At 49.2% G+C, this 18,023-nt stretch overlaps 2 protein-coding genes and 1 pseudogene across 3 annotated transcripts in view; 1 reads left to right on the forward strand and 2 right to left on the reverse strand.

Moving 5' to 3' along the window:
* The window catches only part of NANS (N-acetylneuraminate synthase), a 28,032-nt gene extending 25,562 nt beyond the window's left edge, over positions 1 to 2,470 (forward strand). Inside the window, exons 5-6 of the mRNA XM_047066738.1 lie at positions 231 to 497; positions 2,240 to 2,470. Of these exons, the coding sequence (XP_046922694.1) occupies positions 231 to 497; positions 2,240 to 2,449 (477 nt within the window). The 3' untranslated portion in view covers positions 2,450 to 2,470. The remainder of the gene's footprint in view (positions 1 to 230; positions 498 to 2,239) is intronic.
* Positions 2,471 to 4,924: 2,454 nt separating this feature from the next.
* The window catches only part of TRIM14 (tripartite motif containing 14), a 29,908-nt gene continuing 16,809 nt past the window's right edge, over positions 4,925 to 18,023 (reverse strand). The window contains exons 4-6 of one of the 2 annotated variants that reach the window (XM_047066717.1): positions 15,666 to 15,828; positions 11,486 to 11,578; positions 4,925 to 8,328 (exon numbers count right to left, since the gene is read on the reverse strand). In XM_047066717.1, coding sequence (XP_046922673.1) covers positions 7,793 to 8,328; positions 11,486 to 11,578; positions 15,666 to 15,828 — 792 coding nt within the window. In that variant the 3' untranslated portion in view covers positions 4,925 to 7,792. The remainder of the gene's footprint in view (positions 8,329 to 11,485; positions 11,579 to 15,665; positions 15,829 to 18,023) is intronic. The other variant, XM_047066726.1, reaches the window with a different exon arrangement.
* Positions 12,588 to 15,659, reverse strand: LOC124502236 (40S ribosomal protein S3a-like; annotated as a pseudogene).

Here is an 18,023-nt window from a genome sequence, read left to right on the forward strand (position 1 = left end):
GGTAGCCATTATTTTGGCAGCATTCCAGCGCGCTGAGTGCTTTTCGTGCATCTGGAGCAGCCCTGGACAGGTACCACTATTATCCCAGGAAGGAGAAGCTCAGAGAGCCTCAGCATCTTGCCTGTAGTTGCACAAAGAGTGAGCAGCTCAACTGGGACTCCAACCTAGCTCTTCCTGACTCTGCACTGTATGCATAATTTAGCCTTTTCTCTTTTTTTTCTATTTTAAAGGAATATCAGAAGCTCTTTCCTGACATTCCCATAGGGTATTCTGGCCACGAAACAGGCATAGCGATATCTGTGGCCGCAGTGGCTCTGGGCGCCAAGGTTTTGGAGCGCCACATAACTTTGGACAAGACCTGGAAGGGGAGTGACCACTCTGCCTCGCTGGAGCCTGGAGAGCTAGCCGAGCTGGTGCGGTCCGTGCGCCTTGTGGAAAGGGCCATGGGCTCCCCGACCAAGCAGCTGCTGCCCTGTGAGATGGCCTGCAACGAGAAGGTGGGTTCTGCACAACTCTGCCAGGTTCCATTGCTCTGAGTGGGGCCTCAGTGGGCTTACGTGCCAGGGGAGTCAGTACCAACCCTGCCTGAGCCCGGGCCGACCGTCTGAGTGTCTCTGGGCTCATATCAGCCACAGGAGAAGCTTGTCATTTAAGGGAGCTTCAGCAGTTTCTCCGGCCTCCTAGAATCACGTTACGGTTTCCCACCAAGTCTCTGAAGCTTGTGGCGCCAGTGCTGTAGACACCAGGAGATGTAAGGGGGTGGGGGTAGAAGGCACCTGGGTGGTCAAGCCTGGAGTCCCTTGGAGTAGGTAAGCCTTGAGAAACAGTTGGGCCGAGGGGTTCCGTGAGGCACCGGGAGAAGGGCCTGTGATACATGGAGGCACCCCTAAACGGAGGAGGCCCTAGATGGACAGGGCCATGTGTGGTGCAGGGGTTTGGCGACGGGGGGGGGAGGCGGTGCGCGAATCTTCCCTCAGGAGCAGTGTGAGCTGTGCAGCATTGACCTTCAGACAGAGGGGACGCTGAGGCCAAGGACTGCCTGGTTTGCTGACCACCTGGGCTTCTTGGAAGCCATGGCCTAGACCTGTCCTGGCCTCTAGTCATACAGCCCAGTGTCCTGGGGCTGCCAGGACTGCAGCCACTCCTGATCTGCTGTGGCTGTCTGGGTCGAGGCAAAGACCAAACACCAGGCATGCGTGAAGAACGTTTTCATCTTTTATTCTAGTGGGGCCTGATTGCCTCCCTCAGATTAAAGATGCGAAGTACCAGGAGATGAAAATAACAGTAAAAGGAAACACACTGCCTTGCAGAAGAAAAGGAGAGAGAATCACACCAGAAATGCGGGAGAGTTGCGCCCTTACTTTGGTTTTGAGCCTTTTGGCTCCCTGGGCAAACAGCAATGGATGGTGGGATGCGTGATCGGATAACATCCGCTGACAGACCTTTTGTCCTGGCACTTACTTTTAGAATTGACTCCTTGGCCCTCACATGGTGCAGTGATTTGTTCAACAGCATTTAGGGACAAGACATAGAAAGGCTGGTCATGAGCTTCTGGTACCCTTCATTCCCCTCCGCTGCCTGTCCTGCCTGCCTCTTCGTAGGCGGCCCCTTTTCCCGTCCACTGAATAATGGCACACTCGGTCTTTTGTGAGCCCTCCATATTCTTATTTTACCGAGCATGGTGGCTGTAAGGTTTGTGTCCCTTAAGAGCAGTGGGCCAGGAGTCAGAATCCCAGTTTCTTGCAACTTTGGCCAAGTTTTCTGCCCTCTGTGGATCTCAGTTTAGTTTCTCCACGTTTAAAATGAGATGTTGAACTGAATGATGACAAATCATAATGTTCACGTACTGGGAGCATGTTCCAGGTAGATGACATATATTATTACCACTAATTCTTGTAGTCGTCTGACATGCTGGAGGCACTATTATTTCCCATCTTACAGAGAAACTCAGGCACGGCTTGTACCCACCTGAAGGGAATTTGGACCTGGCTCTGTTTGGCTGTATAATCTGAGCCCTTTCCTTTACACTTTATTGTTAAGGCCCCTCTCTGAGTCTCTAAGTTCACCCCACACTGGCTGAGTCCCCACTCTGTGTGAGGTTCTGTTCTAGGTACCAGTGGGAGAACAAAGTCCCTGCTCCCAGGGTACCTGTGAAGACTGGTCAGGGACCTTGGGTATAAAACAACATGTTCCAGTTAACTTCTGGGAGGCTGGCACTGAGTCTTAATTTTATCCACAGCTGGGCAAGTCCGTGGTGGCCAAAGTGAAAATTCCAGAAGGCACTGTTCTAACGTTGGACATGCTTACTGTGAAGGTCGGTGAGCCCAAAGGCTACCCTCCTGAAGACATCTTTAGTCTGGTGGGCAAGAAGGTCCTGGTCACTGTTGAAGAAGATGACACCATCCTGGAAGAATCAGTAGAAAATCATGGCAAAAAAATCAAGTCTTAAAATAAAGTGCCGTTCTCTGAATTCTGAATTGCCTTGCTCGTACTGTCGGGGGAGGTGGGGCAGGAGTGATGGTCTCCAGAAACCTGGTTTTCATCTACTCCTCCTCCCTAGACACACAGTTTTGGGCCAGGCCCTGTCTCAATCCTGTAGGAGGGATACAAAGAGCAAACATGTCAGTCTCTGCTTCATGTTGGCTGGCCCAGAAGGGGAGGTGGGCTCAAAAGCAAATCATTGTTGTCCAGCTGCTGTGTGGGTACACAGGGGTGAAAGCTCACTGTACAAGGCCCTCTTCTTTAAGCCTTCTTTCATCCTGCCTATAAAGCCAGTCCACATGACCCCAAATCTCCCTTCCGTCCTGACCTCCAGCTGTCTCTTCGCCGTTGCCCTTATTCTCTCCCTGCCCTGGGCCTCTGTATCCAGTGAGCTGTATAGTGATTGGTGGGCATCAGAGAAGGGGTTGGTCAAGCATCTTGCAGGCAGAGAAATGTTAAAAGCCTGCATATATCTGTGAGCGAAGAGAGAGAAATGATGTTCATTCCTTTCAACAATATGGAGGTTCTGCTCTGTGCCAGGCCCTGCTTTAGGTACTGGGATTCAGTGGTGAGCAGCCCACATTTCTTCATGGAACTTCACTCAGATGGGGATAGATGCACAGCAAACCGTAAGCATAGTAAGTAAATCACGGTAAGTTAGAAGGTGCTATGTGCAGTGGGGGCGGGGAGTGGGGAATAGGGCTGGGTAAGGGAGATGGGGGTGTGGGGCTTGGTGTATTTGTAGCTTGTGGTGATTTTTTAATACAGTGGTAATGCTGAAATCAGCCCTTCCCTAATCCATAATGAAACCCAGCTAACAAGAAAAGATTCTCACTGCTTCATTGAACAACCGCATGACCCTTTCATAGGGAGTCCATATCGGACTCTCCTTTGTTCTTTTGAATGAGTGCTAAGATGAACAGTTCTTTTCAAATGTATTTCCAGATTCCTAATCTTTGTTCATATTTCTTTGACGTTGTTCACTATCACTTCTTGTTTCCAAGTGTATCCTTGAGTCTCTTTCCAGATGCATATAATTAGCCTTTTGAAGTTTCTTTACTTTTGAGTTTAGGGCCTCCCTCTCCTGTGGATCCCAAATCAGTTTCTGGAAAGGCACTGATGTTCGTAAGTGTGGGGGGGGGTGGGGTGGGGTGGGAATCCTGGGTTGTACTCATGTGTAAAAGAGAATGCATCAAATTGATGTGCTAAGAATTGAAGTGCGATAGTATCAATTTCTGGCCGGTGTTTACTTCATTTCTCCCTATAAGCAGCCTTGAGAAGATCATCAATGTTTCCGATTCCATAACCTTTTCCTCTACAACAGCAGAGAAGGTGACATTTAGGCAAATATCTGAGACTTTCCTAGCAAGAAGAGACATGGGATGGTAGTAGAGGGATATTCCGGGGCCTGGAAACAGGATGTGGGTCTGGGAGGGAGGGAGGGATGGGCCTGACTTGGGCTCTAGCTGAGAATGTGGAGCACCTAGTTTCCAACAGGGACCCAGTCAGTTGCCTCTAGGTCCTGGCAGACGTTCGGAGTGTTAAAAGGGTGGCCCAGGAAGCTCTGTAAATGTCAGCTGGATTTCCCTCAGAGCAGGAATCAGTAAGGCTCAGACCTGGAAGAGCCACTGAGGTCATGAGTCTTAACTCTGCCTTTTGTGTGGAGGACTGGATCGCGTGTTGGAGAGAGTTGCGGTGGGGGGGGGGGGGGGTTGTCTGGAACACACTTCCTGTTGGGACACGTAGAAAAGATAATCACCTGTGTGTGACATGGGTGGGTAGACTCGGCGTGCCAAGTAGAGGGTAGAGGGACCACGCTGTGTACCCTCTGCTAGGCTGACATCACAGTCACTGCTCCCTGACAGAGTGGAATCGCAGAAACAAGAGATGCAGCAGGCAAGGAAGGGTCCCCGAAATCTCTATTAGTGACCACAGGTGGCGTCAATGTGAAGATGAAAGATGAAAGATGCCAAAAGCGACATGGTATTTTCTTGGATAGAATAGCTGGGAAGTAGGACTTGTTTGTTCAGAAGTGGTGAACTCCCCATCCCTGGCACTATTGAACCTGGGACCAGCGGAGCTGACTCCCACAAAAAAGTTGTGGAGGGGACGTGAGGTGAGTGAGGCCCTGTCCAGGCCTAGGTGCTGTGTACTTGAGGCAGCATGAACTCCCAATGAAGAGCATGGTTACAAGGTACAGTATTCATCTTTATTAAGACAAATCACATAATAGAAAATTAAGGTCATTTAAAAATATCTGCAGGCAGTTTGATGTATTAAGAAATTTCTGATGGGGCGCCTGGGTGACTTAGTTAAGCATCCAACTTCAGCTCAGGTCATGATCTCATGGTCTGTGAGTTCGAGCCTCGTGTCGGGCTCTGTGCTGACAGCTCAGAGCCTAGAGCCTGCTTCGGATTCTGTGTCTCATTCTCTCTCTGCCCCTCCCCTGCTCACGCCTCTGTCTCTTCTCTTTCTCAAAAGTAAAAACATTAAAAAAAAATTTTTTTTTTAATTTCTGCAAGTTCATATCTGAGAGAGATTTAGGTAAGTGACTTTATAGTCGTAGACCCCAAGGAAGCTTTAGTCCTGTATGAGGAATAGTCAGGGAGGTTCCTGCTACTGCCGGATGGCTGCTGGGAGCTTCTGTTGCCCCCACACTATGCCAGGCACGACAGGAATTCCACTGGGGATGCTAATGGGTCCTGACATGGTCCAGTGCTGTATGGTTTTTAAAGCAAGTTCAAAACCGTTGGCTCTTTTGAGCCTCCCAGCACTAGGCAGGGTCATTACTCCATTTTACAAATGATCCTCTGAGAGGTAAAACGACTAGCCTAAGGTCACTAGATTGTGTACCGAAACTGCAGTTTTCTGGCTAGTGCAAGTCTTGATACAGAGTAGGCGTTTGAGAAGAGCCAGTTTTTGTTCTTTATAATCCAGCTCTGTCTCTGATACATGAATTCCAAACTCTCAAGTTCCTCTCTGGGTGCAGGACCTCATCTCAGCCCAAGGAAAATAATCCAAAGCTAGGCCCACGTCCCACAGAGTAACTAGGCCAAAGCCAAGTATCACAGGCAAAACAGGCGGGAGCGAGCAGGCATTGGCCAGAGACTAGCTGTGTTCACCCAGACAGTATGGCCTGATGGACCTGAGCATAGACCCCAACTCCACCACTGGCTGTGTGACCTTGGGCAAGTTACTCACTCTGTATCTCAATTTTGCCATGTGTAGAATTGGGGTAACTTTCCACCTCCTAGGGATGATGTAAAGATCAAATGAGTTAATAGTCGTAAAGCATCAGAACCGTGCCTGACAAAATAGCAGGTGCTGTTAGTGCTTGGCCCTGGCCGCCATGGGTCTGGGAATGTCTTTGCAGGGAGACACACAGTATATCCATCTCCTTCTGTCAGGAATGCCCTGTCAGAATTCAGATCTGGCTCATCCCCAGTAGAATTCTTTTTTCAGGATTCCTGGAGCAATGTGCTTAGACATTCTGCTGTTTATCCAGCTAGCGTCTTAAGTGATTTAGTTAGAACTGAAGGCACTCTTAAGGTTCCTTCTGCCTTGTATCCTACTTATATTTCATTGCCCTATATGAAAGTGGCATTTTTAGGTCAGAAACTGTTAGAAATTGTCAGTTTTATGTGGTTCAAGCTAATTAATACCCTGAAACCGTAAGTAGGTTTCACCTTTGCATTTTCTTCACTCTGCCACTGCCCTCTTGCCAAGCACCTAAGAAGACACTTTAACACAGGATGGTTTCAAAACCATCTAGGGAATTGGACAAATAATGATGCTAAGTCTTCAGAGCTGAGGCACAGACCCAAGAAAGATGCTTTTCCCTTCCTGTTAGAGAAGCTGGCCTGCGAGGTCCTGCTGGTTTGGCCTTCTCTATTTCTGTCACTTCTCTTTTGTAAAGTGGTTCTCTGGGTTCTCTGGGTTTCCGTGGCAACACCTGGAACTGAGGGGCCTGAGGAGCATGGGGATGTCTGGACTGTCCAAACCTTACTTTCAGCTCCTCTTCTTTTGGTTCCAAGACAGTTGGGAAAACTGCCTGTGGTTGCTAAGCAGCAGTCACCTGCTGGTTTTCTTCCCAACATCCCCTGAGGAATGAATAAGCAGTAAAATCTCTCAGATCAAGAGCTGGGACAGGGACCAAGTAAGACACTTGCCTGGGGGCTGGAGCGGGGCAATGCCCAGCCCTTAATCACCGAGGGTGACTTTAAGCAACGTTCTTTCAGGACCTTAGTCTCCCCACATGTACAGTGAGGTCAGGCTGGGTGGTTCATGTGGACTTCTCAGCTCAACTGCTGAGTCAATGATAGCTGGCTGCTGGTCATTCACTGCCCGGGAGGAACGGAACATTCTGAACTTTTCAGGGTGGGGAGAGTGTAGGACACAGCTGCCCTTGGGAAACTTCCAATCTAGTTGGAAAGCAAGGTCCCAGACTTGTGGTTCTAATAGTAAGAGAGATTCCTGTGGCTTGGGGAGAGACTTCCTGGGGCAGTTAAGCCAAGGGAAGGCTGAAACAGGCAAAGGAAGATGAAAGGGCTTTTCTGCATAAATGAGTGTATGGGGCCAGTAGCAGAGGGCAAAGGTGTAGACAGCTCTAATTGGAGGGTCTCTGAAAAGAGCCGTAGAAGCCAGATGAGGCATAAAGAAGTTCTGGGCAGACTAGAAAGGCCTTGAATGCTAAGGGAAAGTGCCTGCTTTTCTCCCTGTAGTCCTTAGGAACCTCCTGGTAGTTCTAAGGTTAAGCGAAGTTTTAGGCACATGCCTCTGGCCTTACAGTGGAGGATGAGGACGGGAGAGGGTTCAGGCCATGAGGTGTTAAGATGCTCCTGCAGCTGCTCTGAAGGTAAGTGACATGGATAAGCTGAAGCAGAGTGGAGAGGAGGAGGCAGATCAAAGGGACATTAAGGGAGAAAGAGCTGGATGACTCTCACATATTTATTGTGTGCCTACTAAGTGCCAGGTATTGCTGACTGCTGTATGAGGGAGAGGTCCGAGGCCAAAGATAATGTATTCTGACACGGTCAGGATGCTTAGGGCTCACGTGTGGGTGGCACCCGGACTAAAAGCAGTGTAGTGTAAGTGCCCTGGTGGTGGGAAGGTCCGATGAGACAGTCCCGGCAGAGGATCTGTGTGTGGGGCATGTTTGAAACCAACCTAGGAGAGGAGACCTTCAAAGCACCTGTGCATGACTGGCGGGGGAGATGATAGGCGTGCTTAGGGAGCAGGCAGACCAGCCGCATCAAGGTCGGGTGACACCAGAGCGGCGGAAGGCCTAGGGCAGTCACTCCAGTCTCAGCCCCTAGGGCAGCCTGGAGATGCTGATGGCCCCTTCCCAGAGCCGCAGGGCCGGGTAGAGCGGCTCCTGGAAAGTGGCGCGGAAGGTGTGCAGGTGGCTCATGCCGCCAGACACGTCGTAGAAGGCGAGGACGCCGGCCTCGTAATCCAGGAAGACACCGAGACGGTCGGGGTCGTCGCGGGGCCGCAGTCGGCTGCGCTGGCCGTCGTGGAAGGCCCAGTACTCGAGGTCGTAGCGCTTGAGACACCAGGACTGGCGATTGCAGCCGAGGCGGGCGGCGGCCGAGGCCCCGCAGCGCCGCAGGGAGGCGTAGGCCGCGCCCACCCACCAGCCGACGCCCGCCTCCTGCACGTCCACTTCCCAGTAGTGGCGTCCGGCGGCGAAGCAGTCGCGACCCAGCACCTGCCACAGCTTGTCAAAGCGCAACTCGGGCGTGGGTCCCAGGCGGCCCAGCAGTCCACAGCGCACCGTCAGGCGGTCGGCGGACAGGCGCAGGCGTGAGTGCATGGTGTCCGGCTCCAGAGTGGGCGTGCGCGCGTCTGCAGGGGGCGGGGACACCGGGGCGACACGTAGTAGGAGGGGCAGCGCGGTGCCCCGACCCGGCAACCGACCAGGCTCGCACCCGCAGCCCAGATTGGGAATCACCAAAAGATAAATGAAAAACCACCCTTGTAACCCTGCCTGCCTCTGGGAAGTGAAGGAGTGAAAATGTCACTGAATTTTGTACCATCCATGGAATTTGTTGCTGATGTCTAAAAATTTTAAAATCCTATCCCTTGTAACACGGGTGTATATCCTTCCAGTTTTTATCTTGCCATTTTATAGTTTTTCTTAACATTATCATGCCATACATGCTCTTGGGTAATCTGCTTTTTATAATTTATTGACATACTTAAGGACATTTTACCCTGTCAAATAATCTTTCATCAGAGCACTTTAATGGCAACCCTAAGATTTTGATGTATTGGATGTATTATAATTTAACCTATCCCTCCCCCTTTTCCATATTTAGGCTTTAAAAAAAGCTTCTGAAAATATTAATTACATCTTTATGTATCTGATTATTTCTTTAGGATACATTCCTAAAAGAGGAATTGCTGGGTCAACATGGATAATTTTGCTTTTAAGGACTTTGGTAAATACTGCCAAATTGTGTTCCAGAAATGTGGTGCTAACTTAAATCCCCAATAATCGTTCTCAGTGCATTATACCACATATGCAGACATGAAGTGAAAAAAACAAAGTCTACGTGGTAGGATACATAGATGTTCAGCTTTACTAGATACTGCCAAATTGTTTTCTTAGTAAAGTTCTGGAGTTTCCTGTAGTGAGGTTTTTGCAAGTCTTTTGTTAGATTTATTCCTGGTTTTTAAAAAGTGTTACTGAAAATAATATTTTTAAAAATTCAGTTTCTAGGGGCGCCTGGGTGGCTCAGTTAAGCGTCCAACTTCAGCTCAGGTCATGATCTCACAGTCCGAGTTCGAGCCTTGCGTCGGGCTCTGTGCTGACAGCTCAGAGCCTGGAGCCTGCTTCAGATTCTGTGTCTCGCTCTCTCTCTGCCCCTCCCCTGCTCATGCTCTGTCTCTCTCTCAAAAATAAATAAAAACAGTAAAAAAATTTTTAATTCAGTTTCTAGGGGCGCCTGGGTGGCTCAGTTAAGCATCTGATGGCTCAGGTTCATGAGATCGAGCCAACACTGCTTGGGATTCTCTCTCTCCCTCCTTCTCTGCCCCTCCCCTGTTCATGCTCTCTACTCTCTCTGTCTCTCAAAATAAATAAATAACCTTAAAAAAAAGAAAAACATTCATTTTCTAATTGTTTACTGCCAATATATAGATATATGATTTTTGTATAATATTACATCCACTTATTCTAAATACACTTAGTAGTAATTGTAATTTACCTTTTGATTATTTTAGATTTTCTGTAATCATGTCATCTGTGAATAATGATCTTTTTTCCTTCCTTTTCCAATCCTTATAGCTTTCGTTTCTTTTTCTTACCTCAAGGCACTGTCCAGAACATCTAGAGTAATGTTGCATAGAAGTGGTTATAGTAGGCATCCTTTTCTCCCCCTCCTGGGTAAATACCCAACAGAAATGCATACATAACGTGCATCAAAAGACATGCACGGGAATGTTCATAGCAACATCATTCACTACAGGCTAAACCGGAAATAATCCAAAATGTCCTTCAACAGTGCTATATTCATACAATGGAATACTAAATACAGCAGTGAAAATGAACAAACTACTACTCTGCACAATAATATGGATAAATCTCCCAAATATTATGTTGAGTGACAAAAGACACAAAAAAGTACAGTTTGAATGATCTAGTTATATCAAGGTCAAAGACAGGCAAAACTAACCTACAGTGTCAGAAATCAGGAGAGTAGTTAACCCTTCGGGAGTAGTGAATAGAAGGCCACAAAAAGGGTGCCTGGGTGGCTCAGTCAGTGTCAGTTTGGTTCAGGTCATGGTCTCTCGGTTAGGTTCTTGAGATTGAGCCCCCCCCCCCCGCCCCCCCCCCCCCGTCAGTCTGTGCACTGACAGCGGGGAGCCAGAGGGAAGAGCCTGCTTGGGATTCTCTCTGCCTCTCTCTCTGCCCCTCCCCCACTCTTACGCACAGGTGTGTGAGCTCACATGCTCTCTTTCTCTCTCTCAAAATAAACTTAAAAAAAAAAGGCCACATGAGGAAGGCTTCTGGGGAGCTGGAAATTTCCATTTCTTGGTCCAAAGGAGGTTATAGAGTGTTTACTTTTTAAAAATAATTGAGTGGCACCCCTTTGACTTTTGTGCTTTTATGTATAGGTCAAAGTTTACTTTAAAAAGTACATGCCCAGTAATTCCCCTTTTGAGAAATTTACTCCTATAGAATAATCCAAAAATGAGCTAAGGTGTATCCATTCAATTATTCATTAATGCAGCTAACATGTATAAGAGTGTTTATTATAGCATTGTTCATAGAAATGAAAATATAAAGCAGCCTAAATGCACAGCATTATGAATTGGTTAAATATAGCATATTCATTCAATGGAATACTATGCATCCTTTAAAAATAAAGATGATATTTAAATCTATTGAAACAAAACTGTTCACGCTACACTGTTAAATAAAAAATTTACAAAAGAGTATCATATGATCCCAGTTAAAAAAATCTGTACACGTGTGCTTTTAAAATGTCTGGAAAAATGTATGCCAAAATATTAATAGCATTTATCTTTGGGGAAGCAACGGTTTTCTTTTTGTGTATCTGTAATTTCTAATTTTCTGTAAGAAGCATGCATTACCTGTATAATTTTTTTAAGGGAACAGAGATTTTCACAACATATCCATAAATGAAAACAGGTTACAAGACAGTAGGTATAGTTGATACCATGTTTGTAAAAAACAATATATTAAATATATCCTTGTATGTATATATAAATAAACCAAAAAAAGCTAACAGGGCAAATAATACTAGCAGTTATCTATGAGAAAGTGATGGTCTTTAAAAAATTGTTTTTGTTTTCTAATTTTTCTACAATGAGTATGTATTATTTCTGTATTTAAAAACTAATAATAAAGGTTAAAAAACCCCAAGTTGGGTCTGTTAGGAAAAAAGGGGGGGCCTCTATTTCTATGACCCCCTGTCTCCCCTCCCACGCACCCAGCCCTCTCCACCCTCTCTTCGCTCCCACTCCTGGGGCTTACATTTTAGGAAGAGTGATCGCTCTGGTGAGGGGCTTGTTTTCAACAAGGAAACTAGCTTGGTGCTGGAGGAGCCTGAGAGCTGGCAGTTCATGTCTGTAACAGATTGTGAGAAATGAGTGCCTGGTGCTCATCTAAGCAAGAGCAAACTACAAAACATACTAAAAATATTACAAAACTGGAGAGCCACATAATCTCTCCCAAGAACCACATACAAATGTAAGCAGTTAATGCAAATTCAGGAATTTGCAACAGGAATACTCTAGGATAATACTTGGATCTAAGGAGAAGTGTACTTCTGAGGGTGGGAAGTGAATTCGGGCCAGGGTGAATGAGCCCTGAACCTGGGGAAGAGACCACAGGATCAAGGATGATCACGAGAATCAACTATGTGTTCAAATAGTTGAGAATGGGGCGACCACATGGTGGAAATGCAAATTCCAGGATAAAATGGAAAACAAGAAATGAAGTCATCAGAAAGGTCATGTTGGTGTCTCATTTGAGTGGGAGGGGGTTCAGGGGGAAACCCAAGCCATGGTCCCTGTCTTCAACAGTTCTGTCAGGTAAATGAGGTGGGCTCACTTGAGCTACCAGCCAAGGCACAGAGGGAAGAGAGGTGAATCAAGGGAGACATCGTGGAGGAGGAAGCACCTTAGCTGGCCCTTAAAGGATCGGGAAGATTTGGACATCCAGAAAAAAGGATAGGAGGCTTTCCCAACAAGAGGGTACAGCAGGAGCACAGACATTAATTAAAGGCAGGTGCTAGAAGTGGCATGTAAACAGCAGGGAGCCATGGAAGGCATCTATGGGTAGACAGAAGCAGAATTTCCAGAGATCTCTCTGGTGGGGGGTAGATGGGGCAGGGTGAGCATGGAGGCAGAGGCCCTGCTAGGAGGCTTGGGCCTGAAGTGGGGCAATAGGGATGGAAGAGGGGGCTGGGTTAAGGAAATCTGCAATGGCAGAAGTGCCAGGCTTAACTGTTTACTGGGAGTAGACTGGAGTCAAGCAGCAGCAGACTGGGGGGAAGATGCTGGGTTCTTTTTTTTTTTTTTTTAAAGTAGACTTCATGCCCAGTGCAGAGCCCAACATGGGGCTTGGACTCACGACCCTAAGATCAAGACCTGAGCTGAGACTAAGAGGCGCACACTTAACCGACTGAGCCACCCAGGTGCCCCAAGATGCTGGATTCTGTTCGGCCCTGTGAAGCCTACAGTGTCTGTGGAAAATACAGAGGGGGGGCGGGGCACTGGAAGGGCAGTGGTGCTGCAAGACCCCTGGGTCCTTGTGTCCTTCCTGGGAGTGAGCACCTCTCAGTATTACTTGTGATCATGAGAGTGATGATCTCATTTGGAGGTCGGTGAGGGGTGATGGCCTGGAGGAAGCAAGGTGGGGGGCGGGAATCAGAACACAGACCCTGGGGTCAGAGTCTGTTTGAATTCTGCCTCTACCGCCTACCAGCTATGCAAGGTAAGGCTAATCAGTTAACCTCTCTGAGCCTCAGCTCCCTCATCTGTAAAATGGAAATAATAAAGGCATCCCCCACTCCCCCTCCCTGCCCCGACCCTGACACGATAGTGGTGAGGAGTTGCTGGATTTATCTGTAAAATGCTCAGAACAATGCCTGGCACGGAGCAAGCGTTAGCAATTATCATGGACTCAGCAGGCACCACTGGTTCTTTGGGAATGGGCCACTGAGAATGTAAATGTGGGTGAACTGCATTTGGGGTCCATCCGAGTAACATCTTGTGGTGGTTGGGGACATACCAGTGCCCACTTGCTGAAAACTGACAAGCCCAAAGATTCCTAAAACTGACCGCTAAGATTCTTTTTTTTTCCTTTTTTTCATATTTGGCTATTTATTATTCTTTTTAAACATTTAGATATATTGACTGCTACGATTCTGACATGTGGTTTTATTTGTAATTGATTTCATCTTAAAATGTTTTCAAAATTCCAGTGGAAGTTATGAGCAAACAGAACATCATCTATAGATTTAAAATCTGCTTTAACAAACCAGCTTGGAAAATCAAAAAACAAAAGACTACCGCTCAGCCTTGCTACACACTTCACAGTGTCCCAAACAGGCTGCAGCCTTCTCTTGACTCAGTTTGAAATGCCTTTCCCTGTTTTCTCCCACTCTGGAAGCCTTAGTGGTTCATCAAGGCCCAGCTGATGTGCCACCTCCTTCAAGAGGGCTTCCTGGTTTTCCACCAGAATCACTCTCTCCTTCCTCTGGGTGCTGCTACCTCCTGTGTCTCTGTTACTCACCCATGAGGTTGGCCGGCACTGTAGCCAGGGCTTGGCCTCCCCTCTGTCCGTTTCCCGGAGGGGGCTGAATGGGTGCTTGTAGCACTTCCTCTCGCCCTTTCCTCCCCTAATCTCCTGCCACTGCCCTGCCAGGCCCCATTTGACCAGGTGGCATCCGACTTCCTCCACTTCATCACGCAGTTTCTGCCCTGAATGTCCTCAGTAGTTGGCCTCAATTTTCTAAATTTAATTTCATCATTCTGCAACAAAGCTCAATTCAAACATGCAACCCGTGAGGCCACCAGATGCGATTTTGGTTCCTTGAGTTCTCGTGACCTGCGTTTTGCCACTATTTCTTACACTGAACATAGCTGGTGCTTTCACATCACACCGATCATCCTGAGAAAATGCATCAACCACTTTCTTCTTGGCTCCCCTTCTGTCATCCTACATCAGGTGTTTGTTCTTGCAAACCACCATGGTGTTGCTCAGAGAACCAAAAGGGCCATTGCCCGCAATTCTAAATGCTCCTCCTTCCCATCTCAGAGAAGGGCAACTTTCTTCTCCCAATTGCTCAGACCAAAGTCCTTGGAGTCTCCTTGGTTTCTCTCTGTCTCTCTCTCTCTTCTTCCCTCCTCGCACCCACATTCACTCCTGTTGACCCCTTTGCTGTTCCTTCAACATGCCAAACTACTCTTTATTGTGCCTCAGGACACTTGCACTTGTGTCTCCCTCTGCCCCAAAAGAACTTTCCCTCAGATGGACCGACTACAGCAACAATAATAGCTAATGCTTACATACTGCTTATTATGCCTGAGCACGGTTCTAAGCAGTTTATGTATGAGATGTTAATTCTTACACAACCCTATGAGAGGGGACTTTATTATTCTCTCCGTTGATGTGGAAACAGAGGCACAGAAAACTTAGGTGCCTTGCCCAAGAAAGGAGGCTTAGGAAGCAGTGGACCTGGGACAGGAACCCAGGCAGCCTGGCTCCAGAGTCCACGCATGTAACCACTACACTGAACTTCAGCCCTTCAGACCTGCAGAGCTTGCTGGGGACTTCCTTCGGCCAGCTCGCATATCCCCTTCCCAGAGATGCCTTCTCCACTTCGCCATAAGAAATAGCTCCTCCTCCTAGTCACGCTGTATTCTCCTCACCCTGCTGTATTTTTCTTCAGAGCACTTACCGCTGACATACTGTTCTACGTGACTTTCTCCCAGAACAATGAACACCATAAAGGTAAGACCTTTGTTTTGTACCCTGCCATTGCTAACAGAGAAAAGGGGCTCAGTAAATGTTCTGAGTGAATCATAAGAACAGAGGTAAATGAATGGAAAAAAGGTATTTCTGAGCATCTGCTTTATACCAGGCCCTTCAGGGACCTCAGAGCAGGACTCGTAGTGGTTCTTGCCCTTGCGGCATTTATGAGGGGCAGGGAGAGGTTCATGGATCCAGCTCACACACAGCCCCAGGCAGGAGATCGGCCAGGGCCTGGAGGGGGGAAAGGCAGAGGGGGAGATGGCCAGCAGAGCCAGCCCAGGCTGGTGTGGAAAGGACTCCCAGGTGAGCGCCCTGGGCTCACCGCAGGGATGGTGGGACTTGGCTAGACAGAGCAAGGGGAGGAGGGAGAGTTGGCTACTCCAGCTGCGAGCCCAAAGCAGGCAAATATAAAGTGTGACAGAATCCCGGGAGCGACTCAGGGGCAGAAGCACAGCGGTATACTTGCGAGAGGCAGGACAGGGTCTCAGAAAGGGAAGGAGGTGAAGTCTGAAGGGTGGGTGGGGCCTAGGCCCAGGAGTCCTTGACCGCCCAGCCAAGGGCCTCTGTATGGAAAAGGTATGATTTAGATCACCATTTGGGTCTTTGCCGTTGTCTCTGGGTGAAAGGGCACTAGGGGAGTTAAGGACACAAGGCTGGCCACGCAGCGACTTACTTTCCTTGAGGCGAACGTCCAGTGGTGTCTGTAACATGCTCTGCATGGCCTCCACGAGGCCCTTGAAGAAGCTCTTGGTGGGCTCGAAGGACAGGGGCACGGGGTAGCACAGCTCTCCCAGGCTCATCTGCTGCTGCATCTGCTGCTCAGTGGCCACGTACTCCTGCCAGGATGGGCGGGGGTCAGGGTGGCTCTGGGAACTGTGGGTGCTGTCCCAGCCTCCACCGCTGCACCCCGGAACAAACCCAGGCCAGCAAGTACAGGCTCCACCCTGCCCCGGCAACTGGGACCGGCCCAGGCTGGGCCCCCGGGAACAGAGCTCTGAAGAGACCACACAGCAGGCCCCAGGGCGGCAGAAACGCGGAGGTCCAGTTTTCAGGCCTACACTGTTGATTTCTTCCTCCCCTCCATGTTCACTGAGGTCTACTCTGTGCTAGGCGTTCGGGGCAGAGGAAGGAGGGAGGCTGGCTGATTGCACCTGCCCTTAAGTTGCTCACCGCCTTGCAAGGGACCCTGAAGCTTTACAGACACTGCGATGGGTCTGCTGGAGGTACAAGGGAACAAAAGGGATGAGGGGCCAGTTTTTCTGGGGAAAGAGCCCTTTGGGCATGTCCAAAGGAGGGAGCAAGAAACCATGTTCCAAGAAGGAAGCCAAGGACCCTGAAAGTTCAGCCGGAATGCCAGCTGAGGGGGAGGGCCCACCACTGGGGGGACCTGACCTGTTTTCTGCCCGGACTTCACCCTTTAAATAGCCTTCCTGTGTTAAGTGTTGCTTTCCTAAGTAGAAGTTAGAAAACTCCCTCTCCCAGCCTTCTTTGCACCTAGGTGCAGGCCTGTGACCGATCTAAGGCCTGGATGTGGAAGTGACCATGAGGCAGTGGCAGCAGCATGTAGCTGTCAGGGACAGCAGGGCTGGAGGCTTCAGGGGCAGTGCCTGGGTCAGTGGCCCAGCAGAGATGCAGCGGGGTCTACGCTGGAGCACCCCTGTGCTGTGGCCTGGACTTTCCTCCTGTCGCCTGGTCTTCATCCTGATTTTCAGGCCCTCCTGGAGATCCTGTGACCTGCCAAATACTCGTTCTTTCATAAACTCCTTTCCTGCTTGAAACGGCTACAGTGGACTCTCTTGTTGGCAGGTAGGAGCCCAGTTTGCGCTCTTTCAAGGGCTGTCTTGGGCAAGGAGTGCCTTGAGTGAGCAGGCCCTGGTTAGTGGGCGGTGCTGCTCAGGGCAAGATGGGCAGATGGACGCCTCAGGAGGGAGCACAGGCTGGCCCTCTGCCGTTAGGCTAACGGCAAAACCACCAGGCAGGATGGTGGACCTCAGGAGAACCTCGGGTCAGAAGGCTGGTCCTAGGCCCTGTGCAGCCTAGGGGGTGCCAGTCTGGACTCTATCCGCATTTGGTGGGGAAGAAGGTAACTGTGGGGAACCAGGCCTAAGGTCACTCCCAGGAATAGAGCTGGCCAGGGAGTCAGAGCACTAACATGGGGGCCAGGGTGCCACTCTGCAACAGGAGGGTGGCTCAGAGGGCAGATGGGTGGAATGGGATGGGGGAGAGAGGGTGAAGGACAAATGCCACCACCTGGTACCCCCAGCTCCAGCATCTAGCACAAGGTGTGACACATAGTAGGTTCTCGGTAAATATTTATGATAGAATAAGGAATGGAATTGAGCACACCTGCTTCTCAGCTTTGCCAACTCAGGCAACAGCTCTCTAGCCACCCATCCATCTTCCTTCCTTCCTTCCTTCCTTCCTTCCTTCCTTCCTCCCTCCCTCCCTCCCTCCCTCCCTTCTTTCCTCCCTCCCCTCCTTCCCTCCTTCCTTCCTTCCTTTCTTCCTCCCTTCTTTCCTCCCTCCCTTCCTTCCTCCCTTCTTTCCTCGCTCCCTCCCTCCCTTCTTTCCTCCCTCCCCTCCTTCCTTCCTTCCCTCCCTCCCTTCAATATTTTACTTGTTTTTGAGAAAGCACAAGAGTGGGGGGCAGAGAGAGAGAGAGGGACAGAGAATCCAAAGCAGTCTCTGCGCTGCCAGCAGCAAGCCTGATGTGGGGCTTGAACTCACGAACCACGAGATCATGACCTGGGGCGAAGTCAGACGCTCAACCAACTGAGCGTCCTATCTTTCGAGCAGAGGCTGGGCATCATCTTGCATCTCCCCCCCTCCCCCACCACTTCCAATCACCAATCCCGTTGCATCTCTCAAACGTGCCTGCCTCTTCCCATCCTGACACCCTTCCACTGGCCCAGGCCACCTCAGTCCATCCTCCACTCTGTCACCAAAGTGACCTTCCAAAAGCATTAAACCAACCAGGTCGTTCCCCAGTTCACAACACTCCTCACGTATCTTTACAGGACAGTCTAAACCC

Source organism: Lynx rufus, unplaced genomic scaffold (assembly GCF_022079265.1).
Source record: "Lynx rufus isolate CCGP_SWC_20201006 ecotype Redwood Valley unplaced genomic scaffold, mLynRuf1.p SCAF_10, whole genome shotgun sequence".
Taxonomy (NCBI): Eukaryota; Metazoa; Chordata; class Mammalia; order Carnivora; family Felidae; genus Lynx; species Lynx rufus.